The sequence below is a fragment of the Mercenaria mercenaria genome, chromosome 8, assembly GCF_021730395.1.
Source record: "Mercenaria mercenaria strain notata chromosome 8, MADL_Memer_1, whole genome shotgun sequence".
Classification (NCBI taxonomy): domain Eukaryota; kingdom Metazoa; phylum Mollusca; class Bivalvia; order Venerida; family Veneridae; genus Mercenaria; species Mercenaria mercenaria.
Window position 1 is genome coordinate 14,387,478 of NC_069368.1, and position 23,124 is coordinate 14,410,601.

At 35.8% G+C, this 23,124-nt stretch overlaps 1 protein-coding gene across 1 annotated transcript; it reads right to left on the reverse strand.

Annotated features, from left to right (window-relative positions):
- Positions 1-402: 402 nt before the first annotated feature.
- LOC123523017 (peptidyl-prolyl cis-trans isomerase B-like) lies at positions 403-19,109 on the reverse strand. Its single transcript, XM_045300598.2, has 5 exons — positions 18,902-19,109; positions 11,695-11,814; positions 11,136-11,232; positions 9,794-9,978; positions 403-1,365 (listed from the first exon to the last, which is right to left on the reverse strand). Exons 1-5 carry the CDS (start codon positions 18,992-18,994, stop codon positions 1,231-1,233), a joined length of 630 nt encoding a protein of 209 aa, XP_045156533.1. The 5' UTR covers positions 18,995-19,109; the 3' UTR covers positions 403-1,230.
- Positions 19,110-23,124: the final 4,015 nt, after the last annotated feature.

Genomic DNA, 23,124 nt, shown 5'->3' on the forward strand with positions numbered 1-23,124 from the left:
ATGCTGTTTGACGCCCTTAAGAATAATTTCAGAAATTCTAAGTGTCCTTGTTAAAAATTTCCCATGATGACAACATTTTATTAAATATAAATTTTAAGAACCTGGAAAGAGCTGGATAGAGCTTGACATTTTACAAAACCATTCTTATTGCCTAATCTATTTTTAGACAGTACTCTATATATAAGGAACCAGTTCGTCATTGCATTTCCCAGTCTCTGATGATGGTATGCTCAACAAAAGGGCCTATATTCATCAATATTTGAAGTCTGAAACTGAAGACTTCAAAATGCTAATTATTATTTTTGCTGTGTTATTCTTAAATTTGCATATATAGCGATGAAACTTTGCACAAATGTGTATTGTGCAGTGTGCAGCTGTGTGTAGCTTTCAAAAATATAGATATGCAATAAAATTACAGCAAATTATTTGTCATTCTTCTCTAAGTTTCAGACTAAACATTGATGAAAAGGGACCCAATATAATAAAATTTAAAACATATGTAGTTTCTATTACATGTAAAGAGCAAAACATAAGAAAAACAAGTATATAAAATTATTAGCAAAATATTCACTAAAAATATTTTAAATATTAGAGTAATAAGAAAAGCATCTATTTTAATTTCTATCCTACGTACAAATGAAGTATGGAATTTTATAAAAGCAAAATAACTCCTACAGCTAATGCTCCAGCACTGTAATAGTGAATTTGTTATACATGTATCATTACATACCTTTCCAAAACAAACAAACAGTTTTTATAAAATAAAGAAATAAGGCATAAATGCTATGGATTCATCAATGATAAAAGGTAGCATTTTTGACAAGACATTCAGCAAAAGAATACAAAAAATATACACTTGGCACTAGTTAACTGCTAGCCTGGGAAAAAGTCATCACTGATCTATTAATTTTTCAAAAATTCCATAAATATACACATTAGATTCTTCTTAAATTTAATAGAATAATTGCCAATCCTACAAGCCGTTATTTCTATTGTCTACAAAATCTACTTTTTTCATTGTATCTGTGTACATCCACTATAGCAGCAGCACTTGCTGAAATAAAGTGACTGCAGACAGAGGTATTAATTTTTTTTAAGTAATAATTAGTTTTGACCAGTTTTTTATACTATCCATTTGCAAAATGAAATAGAGGTCCAAAGCTGAAAAACTGACAGAATCAGAAGCAAGAACACATAGAAGAAATTTTAATACAATTATATACATCTAGTTTATTCTTCTGATGCTTTCTTCAATACAGCAAATGGTTTATCTACAGGTAACGATCCACAATCTGCTATAACTACGTCTTTCTCTGGTTTATCTCCAGGTTTTGTTTTTGTACTCTCAATCTTTCGCACCACTTTCTGAAATGATATTTCAATAAAATTTTAACTCCATATTGTTTATAATGAAGTAAAGGTGACTAGTTAGGCTTATTAGGATTACTGCATACTACTGGTATTTCACAGAAAATGTGATTCTACTGGTATTACAGCAAATTATTGTGACAATTTTGCATTATTGGTATGTGAAATCTCTTAATACTGAAATGTACTTTTCATCACACATTTTACTCTCACTGGACTATCAGCTGGAAAAACTATAGGGTGAGGTTGTACTGTAATCATGCTTTTTCATTATAAAATAGCAGCCAATAAATGAATGGGTCACTTCTCACTTGACCTGAATCCAGCCATTTTCCCTGTGAGGTAGATACCAAGGAAGTCAGGTGAGTTGGCCACCCTGAAAATACGGCTTGAAAAAATGTAGAGGCAGATTGACTGACAGATGACTGGCTGATTGTTAGTGATCACAATAGCTCCTTTTGAGCAAATCTGCTCTGGTGAGCAAAAACAAACACAGTAGAGTTTATGTTTTTTGATTTGTTGTTTTTGGTTTAACGCCATTTTTCAACAGTATTTCAGTTATGTAACGGCAGGCAGTTAAGCTAACCAGTGGTCCTGATTCTGTACCAGTATAAACCTGTTCTCTGCAAGTAACTGCCAACTTCCCCACATGAATCAGAGGTGGAGGTAGAATGATTTCAGACACAGTCTTTTATCAAATCATCACGGAGAACATAGTCTGCCCGAAGATCAAACCCACGACCCCGCGATCCGTAGATAGGTGCTCTCTATTGAGCTAAGCAGGCGGGTGTCAGTGGAGTTTATGACAGATGAATAAACATTAAATAAAGCAACTGTAAATGGATAACAAGAGGGCCAAGATGGCCCTAGGTCGCTCACCTGAGTAACACACCATAACAGTGTAAACATGTTTTACCTACTGATTTCATGGAGACAAATATTCTGACCAATTTTCATTAAGATTGAAGCAAAAAACGTGGTCCCTTGAGTGTAAACAAGCATTTTCTTTGATTTGACCTAGTGACCTAGTTTTTTACTCCATATGACCCAGATTCGAACTTCTCCAAAATTTCATGAAAACAAACATTCTGACAAAGTTTCGGGAAGATTGGAGCAAAAAAGTAGCCTCTAGAGTGTATACAAGCTTTTCCTTTGATTTGACCTATTGACCTAGTTTTTGACCCTACTTGACCCAGATTTGAAATCAACCAAGACTTCATGATAACAAGAGCTCGTCGAACACAAAATGCCCCCCTTGATGCATTCAGTAATTGCACAAGGAACAGAAATTATATGCTCACTGTAAATTAAAGTTCTACCATTCTGGTTTAATCTGACCTTGACCTTTAACCTAATAACCTTACAAGAGATTACAGAGTGATCTTGGCGCCATCCACTGAGCCATTTTCGAATGTTCCAAATTTCAAGGCTAGCTCAAGGTCAAAATCAAGTTCAAATTTCTTTTCGGTACAAAACAATGTGTATGTGGTCCAAATTTGAAAGCTGTGGCTTGAGAAATGTGAAAGCAGGTCACTAGATCAATTTCAAGGTCAAAGTTCATTTCGGTAGACAGAACTATGCATGTGCTTCAAATTTGGAGGCTGTAGCTTGAGAAATGTGAAAGTAAGGTAACAGGTAAAAATCAATGTCAAATTTCAATTCAGAACATAAAAATATGCACGCGGTCCAAATTTGAAGGCTGCAGCTTGAGAAATGTGAAAGTAGGTCACTAGGTCAAAATCAAGGTCAGATTCTATTTCGGAACACAAAACTATGCAAGTGGTCCAAATTTGAAGCCTGTACCTTCAAAAATGTGAAAGTAGGTCACAAGGTCAATCTCAAGATCAAAGTTCATTTCAGTACACAAAACTATGCTTAGGGTTCAAATTTGAAGGCTGTAGCTTGAGAAATGTGAAAGTAGGTCACTAGGTCAAAATCAAGGTCAAATTTTATTTTGAAACAAAATACTATGCAAGTGGTCCAAATTTGAAGCCTGTACCTTCAAAAATGTGAAAGTAGGTCACTAGGTCAATAACAAGGTCAAAGTTTTTTTTGGTACACAAACCTGTGCATGTGGTCCAAATCTGAAGGCTGTAGCTACAAAAATGTGAAAGTAGGTCACTAGGCCAAGATCAAGGTCAACTCATGTCAAGGTTCATCTTGCTACTCAAAACTATACATGTGGTCAAAATCTGAATGATGTAAGTTATGGACATGAAGATTCTAGGTTTTTCCCTATATAAGTCTATATGAACCATATGACCCCTGGGGCGGGGCCATATTTGACCCTAGAGGGATACTTTGAACAAACTTCGTAGAGAACCACTAAATGATGCTACATTACAAAATATCAAAGCCATAGTCTTTGTGGTTTGGACAAGAAGTTTTTCCCTATATAAGTCTATGTAAACCATGTGACCCCCCAGGGCGGAGCCATATTTGACCCTAGAGGAAAAATTTGAACAATCTTAGTAGAGGACCACTAGATGATGTCATATACAAAATATCAAAGCCCTAGGCCCTGTGGTTTTGGACAAGAGGTTTTTCAAAGTTTTTTTCCTATATAAGTCTATATAAACCATGTGACCCCCAGGATGGGGCCATATTTGACCCCAGGGAAATAATCTGAACAATCTTGATAGAGGATCACTAGATTTTGCTACATACCTAATATCAAAGCCCTATGCCCTATGGTTTTGGAACAGAAGATCAGAAACCGTTTAACTGTTCCTGGCAAATGCGACCTTGACCTTTGACCTAATGACCTCAAAATCAATAGGGGTCATCTGCTGGTCATGGCCAACCAAACTATCAATTTTCCTGACACTAGGCCCAAGCGTTCTTGAGTTATTGCCTGGAAACCATTTTACTGTTCCTGGTCACTGCGACCTTGACCTTTGACATACTGACCTCAAAATCAATAGGGGTCATCTGCTGGTCATGACCAACCTCCCTATCACCTTTCGTGACCCTAATCCTAAGCATTCTTGAGTTATCATCCGGAAACAGTTTAACTGTTCAGGGTCACTTTGACCTTGACCTTTAACATACTGACCTCAAAATCAATAGGGGTCATCTGCTGGTCATTACCAACCTCCCTATCAACTTTCATGATCCTAGGCCCAAGTGTTCTTGAGTTATCATCCGGAAACCGTTTTACTATTCAGGGTCACTGTGACCTTGACCTTTGACATACAGACCTCAAAATCAATAGGGGTCATCTGCTGGTGATGACCAACCTCCCTATCAACTTTCATGATCCTAGGCCCAAGCGTTCTTGAGTTATCATCCGGAAACAGACTGGTCTACATTCCGACCGACCGACATCTGCAAAACAATATACCCCTCCTTCTTTGAAGGGGGGCATAACAAACATTCTGACCAAGTTTTATGAAGATAGAACATGAGTGTTAACAAGCTTTTCCTTTGACTTGAACGGGTGACCTAATTTTTGACCCCATTTGGCCCAGTTTTGAACTTGGCCTAGGAATCATCAAGATAAACATTCTGACCAAGTTTCATAAGATAGGTCATAAATGTGACCTCAAGAGTGTTAACAAGCTTTTCCTTAGATTTGACCGAGTGACCTAGTTTTTGACCCCAAGTGACCCAATTTCAAACTTGGCCTAGAAATCATCAAGATAAACATTCTGACCAAGTTCCATGAAGATAGGGTCATAAATGTGGCCTCTAGGTTGTTAACAAGATTTTCCTTTGATTTGACCTAATGACCTAGTTTTTGACCCAATATGACCCACTTTCAATCCAGGCCTAGAGATCATCAAGATAATTATTCTGTGCAAGTTTGTATCAAATCAAAGCATAAATGAAACCTCCATATGGCTGAAAGGGCCAAAAAAGAAAATTTTGCCCCTTTCAGGGACAGTAACTCTAGAACCCATGATGGAATCTACCCAGTTTTCAAAAGGAACCAAGATCTTATTGTGACTTAAGTTGTGTGTAAGTGTGGTTAAAATCAAATATAAAATGTCACTTCTATTGTGTTCACAAGGTAAAAATCAACAAATTTTGGCTCTTTCAGTGGTCAATCACGGGCCATAACTCAGGAACCTATGATTGGATCTGACAGATTCATTATGGAATCCAAGATTTATTGTTGTTAAAAATATTTTGCAAGTTTGTATCAAATCAAACCATAAATGTAGTCTCTATATGGCTGCAAAAGCCAAAGTAGAAAATTCTGGCCCTTTAAGGGGCCATAACTCTGGAACCCATGATGGGATATGGCCAGTTTTCGAAAAGAACCGAGATATTATGCCAATACAAGTTGTGTGCAAGTTTGATTAAAGTTGGTTGCAAAATGTGGTCTCTATCGTGTTCACAAGCCAAAAATAGCAAATTTTGGCCCTTTAAGGGGCCATAACTCTGGAACCCATGATGGGATATGGCCAGTTTTCAAAAGGAACCGAGATATTATGCCAATACACACTGTGTGCAAGTTTGATTAATTTAAGTTGATTGCAAAATGTGGTCTCTATCGTGTTCACAAGCCCAAAATAGCAAATTTTGGCCCTTTATAGGGACTGGCCTCCAGATCGTTCGACAACAAATTTTTTTTTAGATATCTGGAAATAAATGCTATATTTCTTAAGAAGGCTTTAAAACTTAATTACTGACAAACTATATGTTACAGAAACACATGAGAATTTGCTGTTTTTACTACTTTTTACGATGAAAATCAAAAAGCGTTTGTAACGCTTTTACTCCAGGTAAACTGTCTCGATTATAAATATTTATATTTTGAAGTCATAATTCACTACTTCCGCTATAGCGCTGTTGGTTACGACGACGGGGAAAATGTCTTTATTGCCGCGGTGGTCCGGGGTTTAATTCCCGACGCGGTCATCTTATTTTATTAATATGGAATTTTAAAAAAATTTTAGAAACAAGAGGGCCAAGATGGCCCTAGGTCGCTCACCTAAGAAACACTCCATAACAGTGTAAAACATGTTTGACCTAGTGATTTCATGGAAACAAATATTCTGACCAATTTTCATTAAGACTGGACCAAAAAATTGGTCTCTTGCGATGTAACAAGCATTTTCTTAGATATGACCTAGTTTTTGACCCTAGATGACCCATGTTCAAACTCGACGTAGATTTTATCAAGGCAATCATTCTGACCAAAATTCATGAAGATCAACTGAAAAATACAGCCTCTATCACATACAGAAGTTTTTTCTTTGATTTGACCAAGTGACGTAGTTTTTGACCTCAGATGACCCATATTCATGAAGATTAATTGAAAAAAACAGTCCCTTTCGCATACACAAGATTTTTCTTTAATTTGACCTAGTGACCTAGTTTTTGACCTCAGATAACCCATATTCAAAATCGACTTAGATTTCATCAAGGCAATCACTCTGACCAAATTTCATGAAGATCAATTGAAAAATACATCCTCTATTGCATACACAATGTTTTTCTTCGATCAGACCTAGTGACCTAGTTTTTGACCCCAGATGACCCATTTTCAAACTCGGCCTAGATTTTATCAAGGGAATCATTCTGGCTAAATTTCATGAAGATCAGTTGAAAAATACAGCCTCTATTGCATACACAAGGTTTTTCTTTGATTTGACCTAGTGACCTAGTTTTTGACCCCAGATGACCCATTTTCGAACTTGGTCTAAATTTCATCAAGGCAATCATTCTGACCAAAATTCATGAAGATCAATTGAAAAATACTGCCTCTATCACATACACAAGGTTTTTACGTGATATGACCTAGTGACCTAGTTTTTGACCCAAGATGACCCATTTTCGAACTCGGCCTAGATTTCATCAAGGTTATCATTCTGACAAAAATTCATGAAGATCAATTGAAAAATACCGCCTCTATCGCATACACAAGGTTTTTCTTTGATTTGACCTAGTGACCTAGTTTTTGATCCGAGATGACCCATTTTTGTACTCGGCCTTTATTTCATCAAGGCAATCATTCTGACCAAAATTCATGAAGATCAAGTGAAAAATACTGCCTCTATTGCATACACAAGGTTTTTCTTTGATTTGACCTAGTGACCTAGTTTTTGACCCCAGATGACCCATTTTCGAACTCGGCCTAGATTTCATCAAGGTTATCATTCTGACCAATATTCATGAAGAAGAATTGAAAAATACAGCCTCTATCGCATACACAAGGTTTTTCTTTGATTTGACCTAGTGACCTAGTTTTTGACCCGAGATGACCCATTTTCAAACTCGGCTTAGATTTCATCAAGGTTATCATTCTGACCAATACTCATGAAGATTAATTGAAAAATACTGCCTCTATCGCATACACAAGGTTTTTCTTTGATTTGACCTAGTGACCTAGTTTTTGACCCGAGATGACCCATTTTCGAACTCGGCTTAGATTTCATCAAGGTTATCATTCTGACCAATATTCATGAAGATTAAATGAAAAATACAGCCTCTATCGCATACACAAGGTTTTTCTTTGATTTGACCTAGTGACCTAGTTTTTGACCCGAGATGACCCATTTTCGAACTCGGCTTAGATTTCATCAAGGTTATCATTCTGACCAATATTCATGAAGATTAATTGAAAAATACAGCCTCTATCGCATACACAAGCTAAATGTTGACAGACGACGGACGACAAGACTACGGACGCCGGACATCGAGCGATCAGAAAAACTCACCTGAGCATTGCTCAGGTGAGCTAACAAAAACTCATTTCCTAATGTTCATAATATGACCAAACTCCAATTCGAAAGAAAGATTATTTTTTAACCAAATCTGGAGGTCAGTGCCTTTAAGGGGCCATAACTCAGGAACCCATGATGGGATCTTGCCAGTTTTCGAAAGGAACCGAGATATTATGCCAATACAAGTTGTGTGCAAGTTAGATTAAAGTTGATTGCAAAATGTGGTCTCTATCGTGTTCACAAGCCAAAATAGCAAATTTTGGTCCTTTAAGGGCCATAACTCTGGAACCCATGAAGGGATCTGGCCAGTTTTCGAAAGGAATCGAGATATTATACCAATACAAGTTATGTGCAAGTTTGATTAAAATCGGTTGCAAAATGTGGTCTCTATCATGTTCACAAGAAATTGTGGAAGAACGGACGAAGGGCGATCACAAAAGCTCACCTTGTCACCATGTGACAGGTGAGCTAATAAAACAAACAAAAATACTATAATACTGAAATAAACCTTTTTTTTTTTCAAATAAAAAGTGTTAGAGCAACATGAAAAATCTGGATCTCAGTGGGTATGATGTTCGTGCAATTCAGTTATTATGTCCTTAGGAGCATGATGAAACAAAATAACAAGAGGGTCATGATGGCCCTGGATCGTTCACCTGAGTAATATGAGCTACATGTTTCAAATGTCAAACTGATGCTAAAATATTAAGGAAGTAGGTCAGTAGGTCACATTCATGGTCACTGAAAGTCAGTTTTAAGTTCAGTGTGCAAAACTGTTTAGGTCATCCAAATTTCAAGGGTGTATCTTAAAAAACAAGGAAGTATGTCAGTAGGTCAAGGTCAAAGACAAGTGACCCCTAATTACTTGGGGTCATCAGGTAATTATAATTAAGCAGTCTAGGAAATATGATCAGATAATTTTTGAAGTATATTTTTCCTATATAACTCATATAAAAATTATTTGACCCCAGGGCGGGGCTTTAAATAGATCCCGGATCATGATTTGAACAATCTTAGTAAAGGACCATTGGACAATGCCACATGTAAAATATCTAAGCTCTGTGCCTCTCGGTTTCAGAGGAGAACATTTTTGTATGTTTTTCCTCTAGACCTCTATGTTAATTCAAGGGACCATGGGGAGGGACCAATATTGACCTTGGGATCATAACTTGAACAATATTGGTAAAAGTCCACTAGACAATGCCACATACCAAATATCCAAGCTCTAGTCTTCAGGTTTCAGAGAAGAAGATTTTTGAAATTTAAAATACAGCTATATATGGAAAATCGAAATAGAATGGCTGAAGCGATTTTGGTAGAAAGTCACCTAGAGATCATTTCTACAAAACGTTTTTGAAATCCATACAGGCAAATAAGCCCCGCCCCCTGACAGCCACATTTTTTACCGAAATAGAACAGCTTATGCAACTTTGGTAGAGGGTCACCTAGAGATCATTTCTACAAAATATTTTTGACATCCAGCTAACAATTTCGGAGAAGAAGATTTTTAAAGATTTTCCTTTCAGTTGCCATGGCAACCACAGTTCTGAATGGATTTTAATTGTTTGGGCAATTTTGAAAGGGGGCCTCTCTAGGATCAGTCCTGTGAAGTTTGGTGTAAATCTGACCAGTAGTTTTGAAGAAGATCTTTTTATAAATTGTTGACCGACGGAAGATGCATGACGGACATCAAGCGGTCACAGAAGCTTGAACCTTGAGTCTTTGGCTAAAGTGAGCTAAAAACAACTAACCATTCCTTCAAGAACTTTTCCAAAAACAACATGTCGACCATCCAGCCACTCAGTCTTCTTTGTAGTGATAAAGAACTGAGATCCATTTGTATCTTTACCAGCATTGGCCATACTCAGCCATCCAGAGCCATAGTGCTTCAGTTTGAAGTTCTCATCAGGGAACTTCTCACCAAAGATACTCTTCCCTGAAATTAGACAACAAAACCTTCATATGACGGAATCTTATTTAATTAGGGCATACCTGAAATGCATATCTAAGGACATACCTGAAACTATACCTGAAACTGTAGGCACTCCGAGCAGTTCAACTCTCATGTTTTGACTTTATGAGTAGGTTGGCATAGAAGCGGAGTAGTGGTCTAGAGATTAAGGTGCGCCCTGCTCAATGCAATGGCCGCTGGATCGTACAGTTCCCCCCCTCCCCCACCCCAGAAAACAGACTCAAGCATGATTCAAGTAAGGTCATACAATCAAGCTCAAAAATTGGTAAAAAACTCATTCGGTGTCTCATTTCTAGCATATAGTGTAGATGTCTCAATTTCGTTCAACAAAGAAAGTATATAGCTAATTGCATCTCAAAAGACTGCATAATTGGTGTTGATACTTTTGAAATATAAAACATAAATGATTTATAATATCTTTTAAAAAGATTTCTCCAAGTATAATAATGACATTCTGTTCTGTTAAATTATTTAATTAAGAAATAATATATCTCATTTAGTGATTTGTCGTTGATTAAAATCATTGTTTGGTGTTCAGATGCGAAAGAATTATATCACGAGGACACAGCCCGATTGATATATTTATATGCACCTGAACAACAACGATTTTATGCAAGAGCAAATCACTAAATGAGATATATTATTTCAATTCTAATATGTAATCAAGGATTATTTTTTACATCCTTTACGTCATTCACCAAATATTTCTGTTGGTTTCTTTTCCAGCGCACCGCTATGCTGTTTGACACTATGACGTCATAATTGTGACTTCAGTAAAATGAATTGTTGCGCCTAACACACGATTTTCAGCCTTCTTTGTTTAATAGGAAAACAAATCGGGTTGTGTTAGAATGTGTGTTGTTCTTTCATTTAGATCAGTTTTGTTCAGACTACTGAACAAATTTATAATATTTATATAATATTTATATATGTAGATACATATGTAATAAAAAATTTACAAGCTTTGCATACAGAAAAATGCACTCATTCTTTAGCGGCATAGTACTGCCATCTTATAGTTGCGCAATATTTCCATTGCAGAACTTTAGCATATTTTCTAATAGAAAGCTAATAGCCTAAATATGTGTTAGATAATTTAAATTAACGAAATTAATACAAACCTCCAGTGCCATCTCCTCTTGTAAAGTCACCACCTTGTATCATAAAATCTTTAATAACGCGATGAAATTTGCTTCCCTTGTACGTCAATGTTTTGTCCTGCAATTTTAAAAGAATCGTAACAGGATACCGAGATAACAGAAATCCAACAATTACATTAAAATAAATTTGACTCATTTAGTATGTATATATATACACAATAGTGAATCTTTGGTAGATTTCGTGGTTCATACAGAAAGTCAAAGCGAAAGTCTTTAAGTTAGTACTTTTACTTCCTTTTCTGGACTACTTGTTGGCATTGAAACAGCTTAAAAGACTTTTCTGCATACAGACAATATGTTGATACTGTGTTTGCATTTTACCCAATTTGTTAATATGAAGGCTAGTAAAAATTCATAACTAAAAGCAGAATTTACACTAGTTTCTAACTAATGGCTTTTTACAAAGACCTGATTTTTTTTTTCAAATTAAAGCACAGTTCAAGAACTGACATGAAATTCAAGGTTGCCAACACTGGGTGAAGGTTGCCAACACAGGATCATTTCGAAAACGAAAACTTACATCTGCACTTCCTTCAGCCAGTGTCTTAAAATTTTCCACTGTTTTAGGGACAGTTTTTCCAAACAATCCGATGACGATTCTCCCTTGTTTTTCGCCTCCTATTTCAATGTCAAAATAAACCTGAAAAAAGAAAATGCATTATCACTACACTGTGTCCCCTGTGCTTCTTGAAAATGCTTTAAACGTAGTGATTTTCCGAAGGATTCGGAGATACTGGCATCTAAACAAAACTTAAGTTGATTATTTAGATATTTTTGCATGCCTGTTGAAATGGAGCTAGCCAACTTTTCAGTTTTCCAGTTGTTTTTTTCCATTGATTTTGGAATGGGGCAAGGGCCTTAACATCTGGGAAAAATGCGTCGTAAAATGCTTAAATTGGGATTTGTTAAATGTCTTATTTTTTATTAAAATGTTACAATTAAAGTCATAAATGTATTAAGTTAGCAAACAGTCTTGTGTTTCAAATGAACAATGTTTAAATGGTGCAGTCTTGGTTGATTTTTTTAAAACTTTGAAATAGTGAAAAAACACATACTATTTGCATTTGGGATTGTGGCCGAATTTGGTCCCCAAATAAGCCTAAAAAATAAAACAAGAGCACCCCTTGTGGGTGCCATGGCTCATCTGCAGGTACTAATCAATATGTAAGAGAAGAGTTATGGTTCTTAGCCTTCTTACTCAAAGCTATAGTAAGTATTCATTTTATTTTGTTGGGTCTAACGTCACACCGACACAATTATAAGTCATATGGCGACTTTCCAGCTTTGATGGTGGAGGAAGACACCAGGTGCCCCTCCGTGCATTATTTCATCATGAGCGGGCACCTGGGTAGAACCATGGACCTTCCGTAAGCCAGCTGGACGGCTTCCTCACATGAAGAATTCAATGCCCCGAGGCTCTAAACTGACATCGATGAGGGGCAAGTGATTTGAAGTCAGCAACCTTAACCACTCGGCCATGAAGGCCCCAGTAAGTATTCAAGAAAAGTGAACTTCAACAAAAAAAACAACCAAGAAACACTAATTTTCGAAGTACAAAAAAAACCATAATTCTGACAAAATACAGGTTAAAGTAATATTTGGTCTATTTACTGACATCTAATGATGATAAATAAATGTGCAAAGTTTCAAAGCTGCAGCTCATAGTTTTTGGAAAGAAGTGGACATAAACAAAAATTTTAACCAAGAAAATGAAACTACTAAAGTATAAACTGGGCCAAATTTCTGACAAAATGTGTATTAAGAGTTATGGTTCTTGGTCTACCTAGTCACCATATGATGATAAACGCAGTTTAAAAGCTGTAGCTCTTATTGTTTTTGAGAAAAGGTGGACCTAAACAAAAATTTTAACCAATGCAATGATCAAGTGAAGACAATACCTCGTAGATATTCTTCAAATATCAGATGGGCTAAAAACACACTGCTTCTTAACAGAATTAAGACATAGAAAACATAAATTTGCATCAGGCCTTTTTCTGCCTATTTTTGGGGAAAAGTACCAATTTTGATTTGCAAAATTGGTCAAATTGGAAAAAATTTAAAAATTCATTGTTAAGGGAAATATTTTGAACTCTGATTATGTTAAAATAATGTATTTACCTATATAAAGTGCCATAAAGTGGTGGTTTATGCATTAAGAAATGTAAATATTTTGTTGTTGTCAGAACTTTGCATGGGGGATCTGACAGGCATGAAGTTTGTGACCGAGACTTAGGGTTAGAAGGTTCTGGGTGAACGAGACAGCTTTCAGTGTTAAAGTCAGGGGTCCGGGACATGCCCCCCTGGATTTCCTGCATTCTGGGGCATTTTGGGAGCATTTAAGAACACCTTTTCCACTGCAATTTTATATACAATACCGGTATGCCCCTTATTTTCACATTTTTATGAGTTAACCTGTTAAATTTGGGGGGAAAAATAATAAAATAAAGTTTTCTTAAGGTAAAATTCTTTGTTTCTTTGAGATAAATAACATAAACTAAACAGCTAATATCAGTTAACATCAGAGGGGCTGCAGTATCAGAAGGAATCACAGTCTGAATTGTGTGGTAGTGTTTGGTAGGTGAGGTGTGTAGGTATAAAAGCTAAAATGGTAGTGATAGTGTCAGTAAAGGATACATTACATGAATGGTAACATGAGTAGTCTTCTTTGATAATAAATGTAATGAAGAAAGTAGGTGATTGGTAATGACAAATTATCCAAATGAGTAGTCTTTCTCTAATGACCAAATTATTCGGAAATTGGGTGCGAAAAAATTGGCAAACGAAAAAAGCAATAAGGCTAGATTATTTATACAAAGTTGTCCGTAAAACAGCACGGCTGGCTTTCTCAGTGCTATACTCTGAAATAGGCTTTGCCAGTAAAAGGGCAAAAATCTGCAAATTAGTAGCATTATTTATCAAGGTTTGAGACAGAGTTTTCTTATGTGTTACCTTGATAGTTCAAAAGGCATAATCTTCAAATTCAATCAGAGTTATGGGTTTTCTTGTGTACTTGATAGTAATAACTATTTAAGTTTCAGTCAAAGCTTGATAGTAACAGAGATATTTGACTTTATCAAAAACTTTAACCAAAAAATTCCAAGTTAAAAAGGGGCATAAATCTGTCAAAATTCAAATCAGAGTTATGGGGATTGTTTCTTCTGGTGTATACTGTGATAGTAAATAACTGTCAAAAGCTTTGATAAAAAAGATTAAAATAGTAAATAATAGTCAAATTTCAATCATTTGATTTTTATATTTTTTTAGTAATTTCCTGTAGTTTTCAGAATTACCCCAATTTTTCATATATGGCCAGTTTCAGCTATCACTATTTTTGTGACCAGTAACAAACCTTCATTATTCTAGTAACAAAAAGTCGTAAAACTGGATTTTGAAAACTATCTGAGTATCGTATCACAAGAAAGCCACAGAACATCCATATCAAACGCTTCCTCTCAGCAATTAAGAAAAAACAAGAGCACCGCCTGCGGTTGACAAGCTTACTGTCGCTCAGTGGCTGCTTTTCAATGTCTGACTTTTGCAGCCACCACGACAAGCCAAAGTATGTCAAAAACCTGGGATCTGCTGCGAGCAGTATTGACCTTGTTTTTCAGCCATGATATTTCATGATGCATTGTTTTGATCCTTTTTCGACCAATCAGAAAACGCGCACTTTACAGCATTTACATTTCAATTATTGGAGAATCTGTGGAAACCTGTACGCTGAATTCTCATTTTTTACGTCATTGTGAATTTAAAAGAAATGAACGCGAAATATGATGTTAACTGTGTTGTTTATTATTTAAAGCGTAAGAACAATATACAGAAAAATATATCTACATAAAAACAGCCTAGAAAATATACAAAGTCACTTTGTCTACGAATGCAAACTTCATGGTATGTATTTAAAGTTACTGTACGTATATTTTTTCAGAACGGCCCTCCTTGAACAATTTTCAGATCCCGCGACTGTTTTCATGTCACTGTCAGTAAAAGAATCTAGTTAAGTAGGGACGATATGGGCGTATTTATTGAAAGGCTCAAAACCGGAGGAGCTTACACCCGTGTCATCCTGGGAAGAAGTAACATGGTTTCAGACTTGAGAAGCGATCACACGTTTAACCGTATTACACTTTTATTTTTTAACTAAGTTCTATAGTTTTGATGTTCTTTTTTGTTTTTTTTTGGAGAGAATTCAATTAAATACTTTCACAAATATATTAATTACGAGAAGAATATATAAAAAAAAAATGTTCGCGCAAAAATATTTTATACAAGATTGAAATTCGCCAAGCACGCGGGAAATTTCATTACCGTGTTTCCTTTGATATGTTGAAAGTGTTAACAATTTATGTCTCTAATCAACTTGATTTTATATTGTTGACTGCGTTATGTATGATGGTGACACGTGTTGCCAATGTACTAATTAAACTAACGGGCTCTAACAAACAAGCTCCTTTCTGTTGTCATGGGCACAGTAATATATATATTTTTTAGATAACAAAATCAAGTAACTATGCGTGGTTATATTTCTATATAAATATAATGACTTACAAATTATATATTTCGCGTAATATGCGTATCTTTTGTAAATCGGCATAGTGACTATATTTAAAGAAAACTTGCGACATTCAATAATCCGCCAAGAATGAGTTGTTAGAAGTCGGTTTTTTTATTATCATTTCAAAAAATAATTATTTTGTTGTCCGGAGAATCTAAGGGCATTTACTGTAAAGTAAAACTTAATGCAAACGAGATATCAATTAATTTGCAAACAACTTCAGCTTAAAAAGACTTACTTTATTAATTTGCACCCCTATTGCAATCATTGCAGGGCTCCGGAAATTTTGATAACTCAATCGGTCCGAAACAAAAATCCTGACATCGGCGCTACCCCACCCACCGCATTCCCAATATTACATATTTTGTAAAACGTGATAGAGTAAAGAAATAAGCATGTCATGCATTAAAACTGAGTTACCGGTCACCGCAAGTTACCATACAATGAAGACAGTTATTCAGTGTTATGTGTGATCGTTACTTTGTTTAAATTTCGATGTTTTTCCACGAAAATACTTGCAAGGATAAAATTGCCGAGGCATTGACAACGCGTACGTAACTAGTCTAAAAGCCAACGCACGTGACTTCGGTACCGTACACACGGCAGATACTTTGTGATGTTTCCTCATTCTTTGACGGAATTCTATAAAATACAATGCGTCAAAGTGAATTACACGATACATATTCTCTGCTAAACAGCCTCAGTATTTTAAGAATACTCTGCCGCGGACCGAATGTGTACGTTATGTGAATGCTGAGATCAAATTTCCCGCATGCATAGTACCAAAATGTCACGCGGGTTGGCCACTGATATTTCATTTCACTTACGTTGTACTTCAATAAGCAACTACATTTTATAAAGTTATGTTCTCTTCTGATGTAAACAAAATTTCATTTTGAAACGTTTTTTAAAAGACCGATTTGATAAACAGCGCCACTCCGGTTCTCTCTATCATTCGTGTTTGCCAGTCCATTGTTTTCATTTTCTTTTTTGTACAGTCGGGTTGCAAAGAAGATTTTCCACACTTGTTTCAACTGGCGCCCCAACAAATGAATCATGAAATTTTTTCAAATAAATTAATTATAAAAATTATTTTTATTGGTTTTCCGTGTGATGTCTCATTAAATCAAAGACCTATAATGCACAATTATAACTCCTTGATTAAATGCAGTGACCCTTTGTTTTTTACCGCGATCAAACATAGCCTTTTGAAATAAACCATCCATCGGATTCTAGATAAAAGAAGTGGATCCCCGTCGAAATGATTTGGATCCAGTCAGAAACATTTGGAAACCAGTCAAAAATGTTTAATGCATTGCAGTCGGCTGTCTGCAAACATTAAAGGATGTGCCGCGCGAGCACTGGTTGCGTCACATGCTGATTACGGACCGATTATCAAAGTGACAATCAGACCGTTTGACACGTTTATTGATTATCTGAGGGTGCGACCAACAATTTCCTGCTTGGCAGGTGATCGTGTATTGAGATATCAGACCGAAATTTATACTTTTCTCCATTTTTACGGACCGATTTTTTTCGTTTTTTCACTTCACGTATCAGTCTGAAAAGTCAAAAATCGGTCCGAAACCGACAAACCGGCAAATTTCCGAAGCCCTGAATTATTGTTAATCTATTTGATTGTGACAGACGATTAATTACAATTATCTATTAATATTCAAAACGTAATAAAAATTATTTAGAATAAAAAAAATCTATGCTTCGAACTTTCTAAAGAATCTGCCGATTCAGAATTGGTCTTGTAACCAGTATCAATCCATTACTTAACTAAAAAAGCATGTGACGAGTATCAAAAATCTTTCAAAATAAACCAGAGTAGTCAAGATGATGATCAGAAATAAACATTTATTTCTTGGAGATATCGACTCTTATGTCGCGAACACTATTTCTGTAAATCTCGTATACAGAAATAAATTATAATAAACTTCTCTCAATTATTTTTTTTTTCTGACTGAACAGCATTATAGAGCTTCAAAAAAAAAAAGCTAAACAAATTGTTTATGTAACAGAAGTTTAGGTAATTTGAGTTCATAATTCCCTTAGGCTCGCCGATTTTCAATGTGGTATAAAAACGTTTTGTGCGAATATATTTCATTTTTCTTTTGTATTACAATTATTCATGTTATATACAAATGAATTTTGTTATAAAGCCAACAAAAGCACAACTTACTTAAAAATACGGGTGCATTTCAGTTACGGAAATTTCCTGCCGCTCACCGAATTTCACTCTCGCGGAACATAATATCAAATATAATGCATGGATCCTTTGACTTTTCTTTTACATTTTGTTGTTTGGATCAATTATACATTCGTGAATTTAGAAGATTTATATTAATTTCATTGTAACAGATAAAAAAAAAAAACATACTGAAACTGCTCGCTAAAGTTCAACAAATTCAAAACATGTAACAGGTGAATTACGAGAAAAGAACGGGGGACGAAATTGACCAGTTCACCTGTCGGCGATTTTGACGCGGTACATACTTCACTGCAGTTGGGTGCTTGTTTACATAGGATTTCAGCTAACATGTTTCGTTTTGAAACTATCATATTTTTTAACGATTTACTGATAGAATCAAGCAAGATTATCAGGTATTCGTCTGTATTTATTATGTATTACAAGTAGAGTGCAGAAAAATGTCAAAATTTGGTGTTAAATGCAAACTTCATAAAACTCAATTTCTCTTGGTTTTTGGCACATTTTGGTCCGACGTTACAGTTTGACCGTCACAATATAAAACAAACTATACGTCGGATTAGTTCGACTACGCCTGCGGGTGCCATCGCTCGTCTGCAACTAGTGCAAGTGCTGGTCAGTATGTAAGAAAAGAGAAATACTTCAGAATTTCTAAGTACAAAAAGGTCCATAATTTTGACAAAATGCACATCAGAGTTATGGTTTTTGGCCTACGAAGTCAACTAATGATGACAAACAAGTGTGTAAAGTTTCAAAGCTGCAGCTCTTACCGTTTTTTAGAAAAGGTGGACCTAAACAAAAAATTTAACCAACGCCAACACTGACGAACAAGTGACGACAATACGGTAAATACCTCGTAGATTTTTTTCAAAAATCAGACGAGCTAAAACTGAAATATATAAAAATCAAAACTGACACGTGTAAATACGAGTGGGTGGGGTAGGACCCATTTACCTTATCCGTTACTTTGGGTCCTTTCGGCTTTTCGTCAGCTGCCCAAATTGCAAGTGGCAATACAACTAATAGAAAAATAGTTGCTGAAGCCATTGCTATATATATTCGTTTCTTCCTACTTCGAGGGATCAGAGAAAGAATGCGCTTCAGATTGCCGGTCTCACTGTCAACAATGGATCCGGTGTAGCTGTCGGAATCTGATTGGTCGATATCCGCAAGGTTGTGTTTGATTTCGCGCAGATTTGGAACTAAGAGTCGGATTAAAATGCAGGCCATTCTAAATGTTTTACAGAACTCTGACAAATAATAACAATAAGAATTTGTTCATAATAAACTTTTTTTCAGGATATCCGCCATTTTGAAAAAAAAAATGTTTCTCTGAATATCAAAATTTATGCCAAAAATAAATGCTAAATAATTAAAATATGGATAATGTACCATTTAAAAGCAATTTTTACAGCGAAAAAAGTTTTTCACCCTTAATTAGTTTTGGTCGGCATTTGCCTTGATTTGATGTAAGATGTACAATGTCAGCCGGTTCAGTTGAGTCATTCCATGCTCAAACTGTCCCGACTTTTTATCTAATTGTCTTTGTCCGTTTTAACTGCACTATACATACTTTCACACTTTTTACTCTTTTCTATCTCTTAATTAGTGCATTCCCTGGCAGTTACTTCAGTCAGTTGAAGATGGTCAGTAAACTGGAAGAAGAAGAAGACAACGTGGTAGAGGTCGGTAATTTTAAATAGGTAATTATGATAAGCTACAACTGAACTAAAAGTTTATAGCATATAGCACTTTATATTATATATTATCTATGAAGTATATATTAAAACAAAAAGAACTAAAAATAATTATCAAAGTTCACCAGTTTTAAAAGGTTTTGTTTTTCTAAATATATCTCTTAGATGCACGATGACCCCAACTTTTTTCTTTCCACTTTGAAGCAGTTTTGTGTGTTATTAATGCAGCAAAATATTTTCAAAATCTTAACAACAGATGTTTTTGTAGATGAAAATACGTTTTTTTTTCATTGAAAAATGAGGCTGGGGTAATTATGTCAACATGTAAACATGAAAGAGATTTGTTAGTGACATCAAAGTAAAATATAATTTATTTTTATAGCTCTTTGGTGACATTTATGCCTTTTATATTATAATACTGATATATACCGTACCTGATGATGATTTATTGTAACCTGTAAGACCTGAAATCCCGATAAAATTAAAAGAAATATCACACATTTTATGAAGTACCCCACTTTTTTTCAATTTTACTTAATTTCAGAAATGCATTTAAAAACAGTGGGTGAAGAAAATGCTCTAGAAAATGAAACGAGCGTGGTGCCTTTTCTGCTCTTATTTGTCTTAGAAACTAATTTTCTTCAAGCCCACAGAGTATGAAAACAATCTTATAGAAAAAATGATCCTACATCATCAGTCCTTAAAAACAAAGCAAAACTTAACGAAAGGGGACAAAAGAAGAACATCTCTGGTAAAAATGGTTAACAGGGTTGGATGCGATAGTAGATTCTGAAAGAACTTGAGTCAGCAAACATTAAAGCGAAGTATGCCAGTACAGCTGGCTCATACTTTTTAGACAATTGAAGTGTGTATTTTTGATGCCCGTCAAGAACATAACGTCCCTTTAAACTGAAAAAAAAAACAACAACTGTGAGTTGATGTACCATGTTTTGAAGCTAAATCAAAACTGAACCCCCAAAATTTGCCTGATCTGGTAGAAAAAAGTATTCTGAAATTAAATTGCTGGAGACAGTAATCAAAGGAGAATTGTACGGAAACGGGGACCATGAACTGATACATGCTGCATCCTCACTCAGAACATTGTTAGCTGCCTGGAAAACTAAAACTGAAATGCAAAAGGCATTTATTTGAAAAAATATAAGATTTGCTAATAGGCCAAAGGTACAATTTGTGACTTCAACAGACGGTTAATTAGTAATGCAAAAATAAGTACAACTGGCAGAAAACAGAATCAAAAACGAAGAATCAAATTTGCAAAGACATTTACGAGCAAATGGATGAGGCAGCAAAAAGCCTAGCTGTATTGAGAAAAGAACGATAGACCTCTGGCGAGGAGGCGTAATTGCCCCCAAAGAAATCATACTTTTTTATGTGCATGTTTATAGATAATTCACAATAGACATGTATACATATATATATATATATATATATATATATATATATATATATGAATGTTATGTGTGACCATATATGAATATTTTAAGATGTATATAAGAGAACGGTAGACCTCTGGTGCGGCTTAATCACCCCTGGGGGCCTCCGTGGCCAAGTGGTTAAGGTCGCTGACTTTGAGTCACTTACCCCTCACCAATGTGGTTCTGAGTCTCACTCAGGGCGTTGAATTCTTCATGTGAGGAAGCCAACCAGTTGGCTAACGGAAGATCCTTGGTTCAACCCAGGTGCTCGCCCGTGATCGTAATGCACAGAGGGACACCTGGGATCTTCCTCTACCATCAAAGTTGGAAAGTCGCCATATGGCCTATACTAGTAATTGAGTCGGTGCGACATTAAACCCAACAAAATGAAATAAATAATCGCCCCTTATTTTTAAGGTATTTGTTTTGATAGTTGTTTCTCTTATACGTGGTTTTGTGCAACACATGGTATGCATGTATGCAAATAACCGACATTTATATTCTCATTCTCCATTTACACATAAGTCTTTTAATTTGTAGTACTAGTATTCCAACCGAACTACTATTCCATTACTTTTATTCACTTACTGTTATTTTTTCTTTCATAGTACATTCTTTTTGCTGTTTATTTTCTTATTTTGTTGTTGTCAGGTGCACTTTATGGGCCTTGATTTTATCAATAAACTTGAAACATTCAATTTACTATAATAGACTTCCGGTTAAGCTGGTGCTGGGACATGGAGATATTGCTCGATCAAACTGGGTCTTCTGTTCTCTTTGCTTCAATAACTAAAGTATCTGCTATGTAAGTATTGAAAAGTTGCATACAATAATTTTAAACTACACGCATGGCGAAGGATTCATTGCTTGATATGCTGAATCTACTCTATGGTCACTTTTCATAAATACTGTCGCTTCCCATGCGGTGACCGGCTTGGATTTGGTAATAGACCTCTGTACAGTTAGTCGCTACGCTTTTCTCTTTGATTTTGCAACGACTAATAAAATGTAAGTCTCCGTCAGGATCCTACAAAAACTTTCCCTTTCGTATTATATCTTATGTATATTGTCATGTCATATCCCTTACTCCACTCGCCCTTCTCCCGCTTAGCTCAATAGGGAGAGCGCAGATTTACGGATCGCAGGGTCATGAGTTCGATCCTTGGGATAGGCGTATGTTCTCCGGGACGATTTGATAGAATACACTGTGCCTGAAATCATTTGTCCTCCACCTCTGATTCATGTGGGGGAAGTTGGCAGTTACATGCGGAGAACAGGTTTGTACTGGTACAGAATCCGGACACACTGGTTAGGTCAACTTCCCGCCGTTGCATAACTGAAATACTGTTGTAAAACGGCATTAAACCAAAAACAAACAAACAAACCCTCCTTTTACTATGAGTGAGGTTACGGGTACACACCATACATCGGCTGGTGCTCCTAGCTAGTGATTTTGCCACCGACTGTCCTTGAGCTGTGTCCCACTGTGTTCATTCGTTCTACTTGTCTGTTTTACTTTGTGTGTGTTTTTAGCCAGTGCTTTAGCAACTGGCTATAGCTCTAAATCAACTACCAAGTATCAACCTCGCGTCGTTTGAGTTTTCCTTCTATTCCTTATATATGACCACATCACACAAATATTCTGGACGTGTAAAAAATAGCCCCATATTTTTTTTTTATAATATTGGTATAGCGTGAGTGTGTGAGCAACTGAGGACTACTGTTTTAAACAGCAAAAAAAGCAGCAACGGATTCTAGAATAATTATGAACTTTATATTCACATTCGAAATATTCGAAATCACTCCTCTCCAGGGTTAGGTTTAGGGTTAGGGTTTTAGGGTTAGGATTAGGGTTAGGGTTGAAATTGGCCCCAACCTGGGGACAAACTTAGTTTTACATAGTTGTATAGAGAAAACCTTTAAAAATCTTCTTGTCTTGAACCACAATGCACAGAGCTTAGATATTTGGCATGTATCATTGTCTAGTGGACCTGTACCAACATTGTTCAAATCATGACCGGTCTATGCACAATGAAATGTTGAT

Bases quoted from the DNA above. Each gene is read 5' to 3' on its own strand.
- LOC123523017 (XM_045300598.2), bottom strand. From the start codon at position 18,994: ATGGCTTCAGCAACTATTTTTCTATTAGTTGTATTGCCACTTGCAATT. The intron at 9,979-11,135 runs GTTTGTATTAAT...GTCTAATTTCAG, and splicing joins AAGAGGAGATGGCACTGGAG to GGAAGAGTATCTTTGGTGAG. The intron at 1,366-9,793 runs GTTAGTTGTTTT...ATATCATTTCAG, and splicing joins GAAAAGTTCTTGAAGGAATG to AAAGTGGTGCGAAAGATTGA.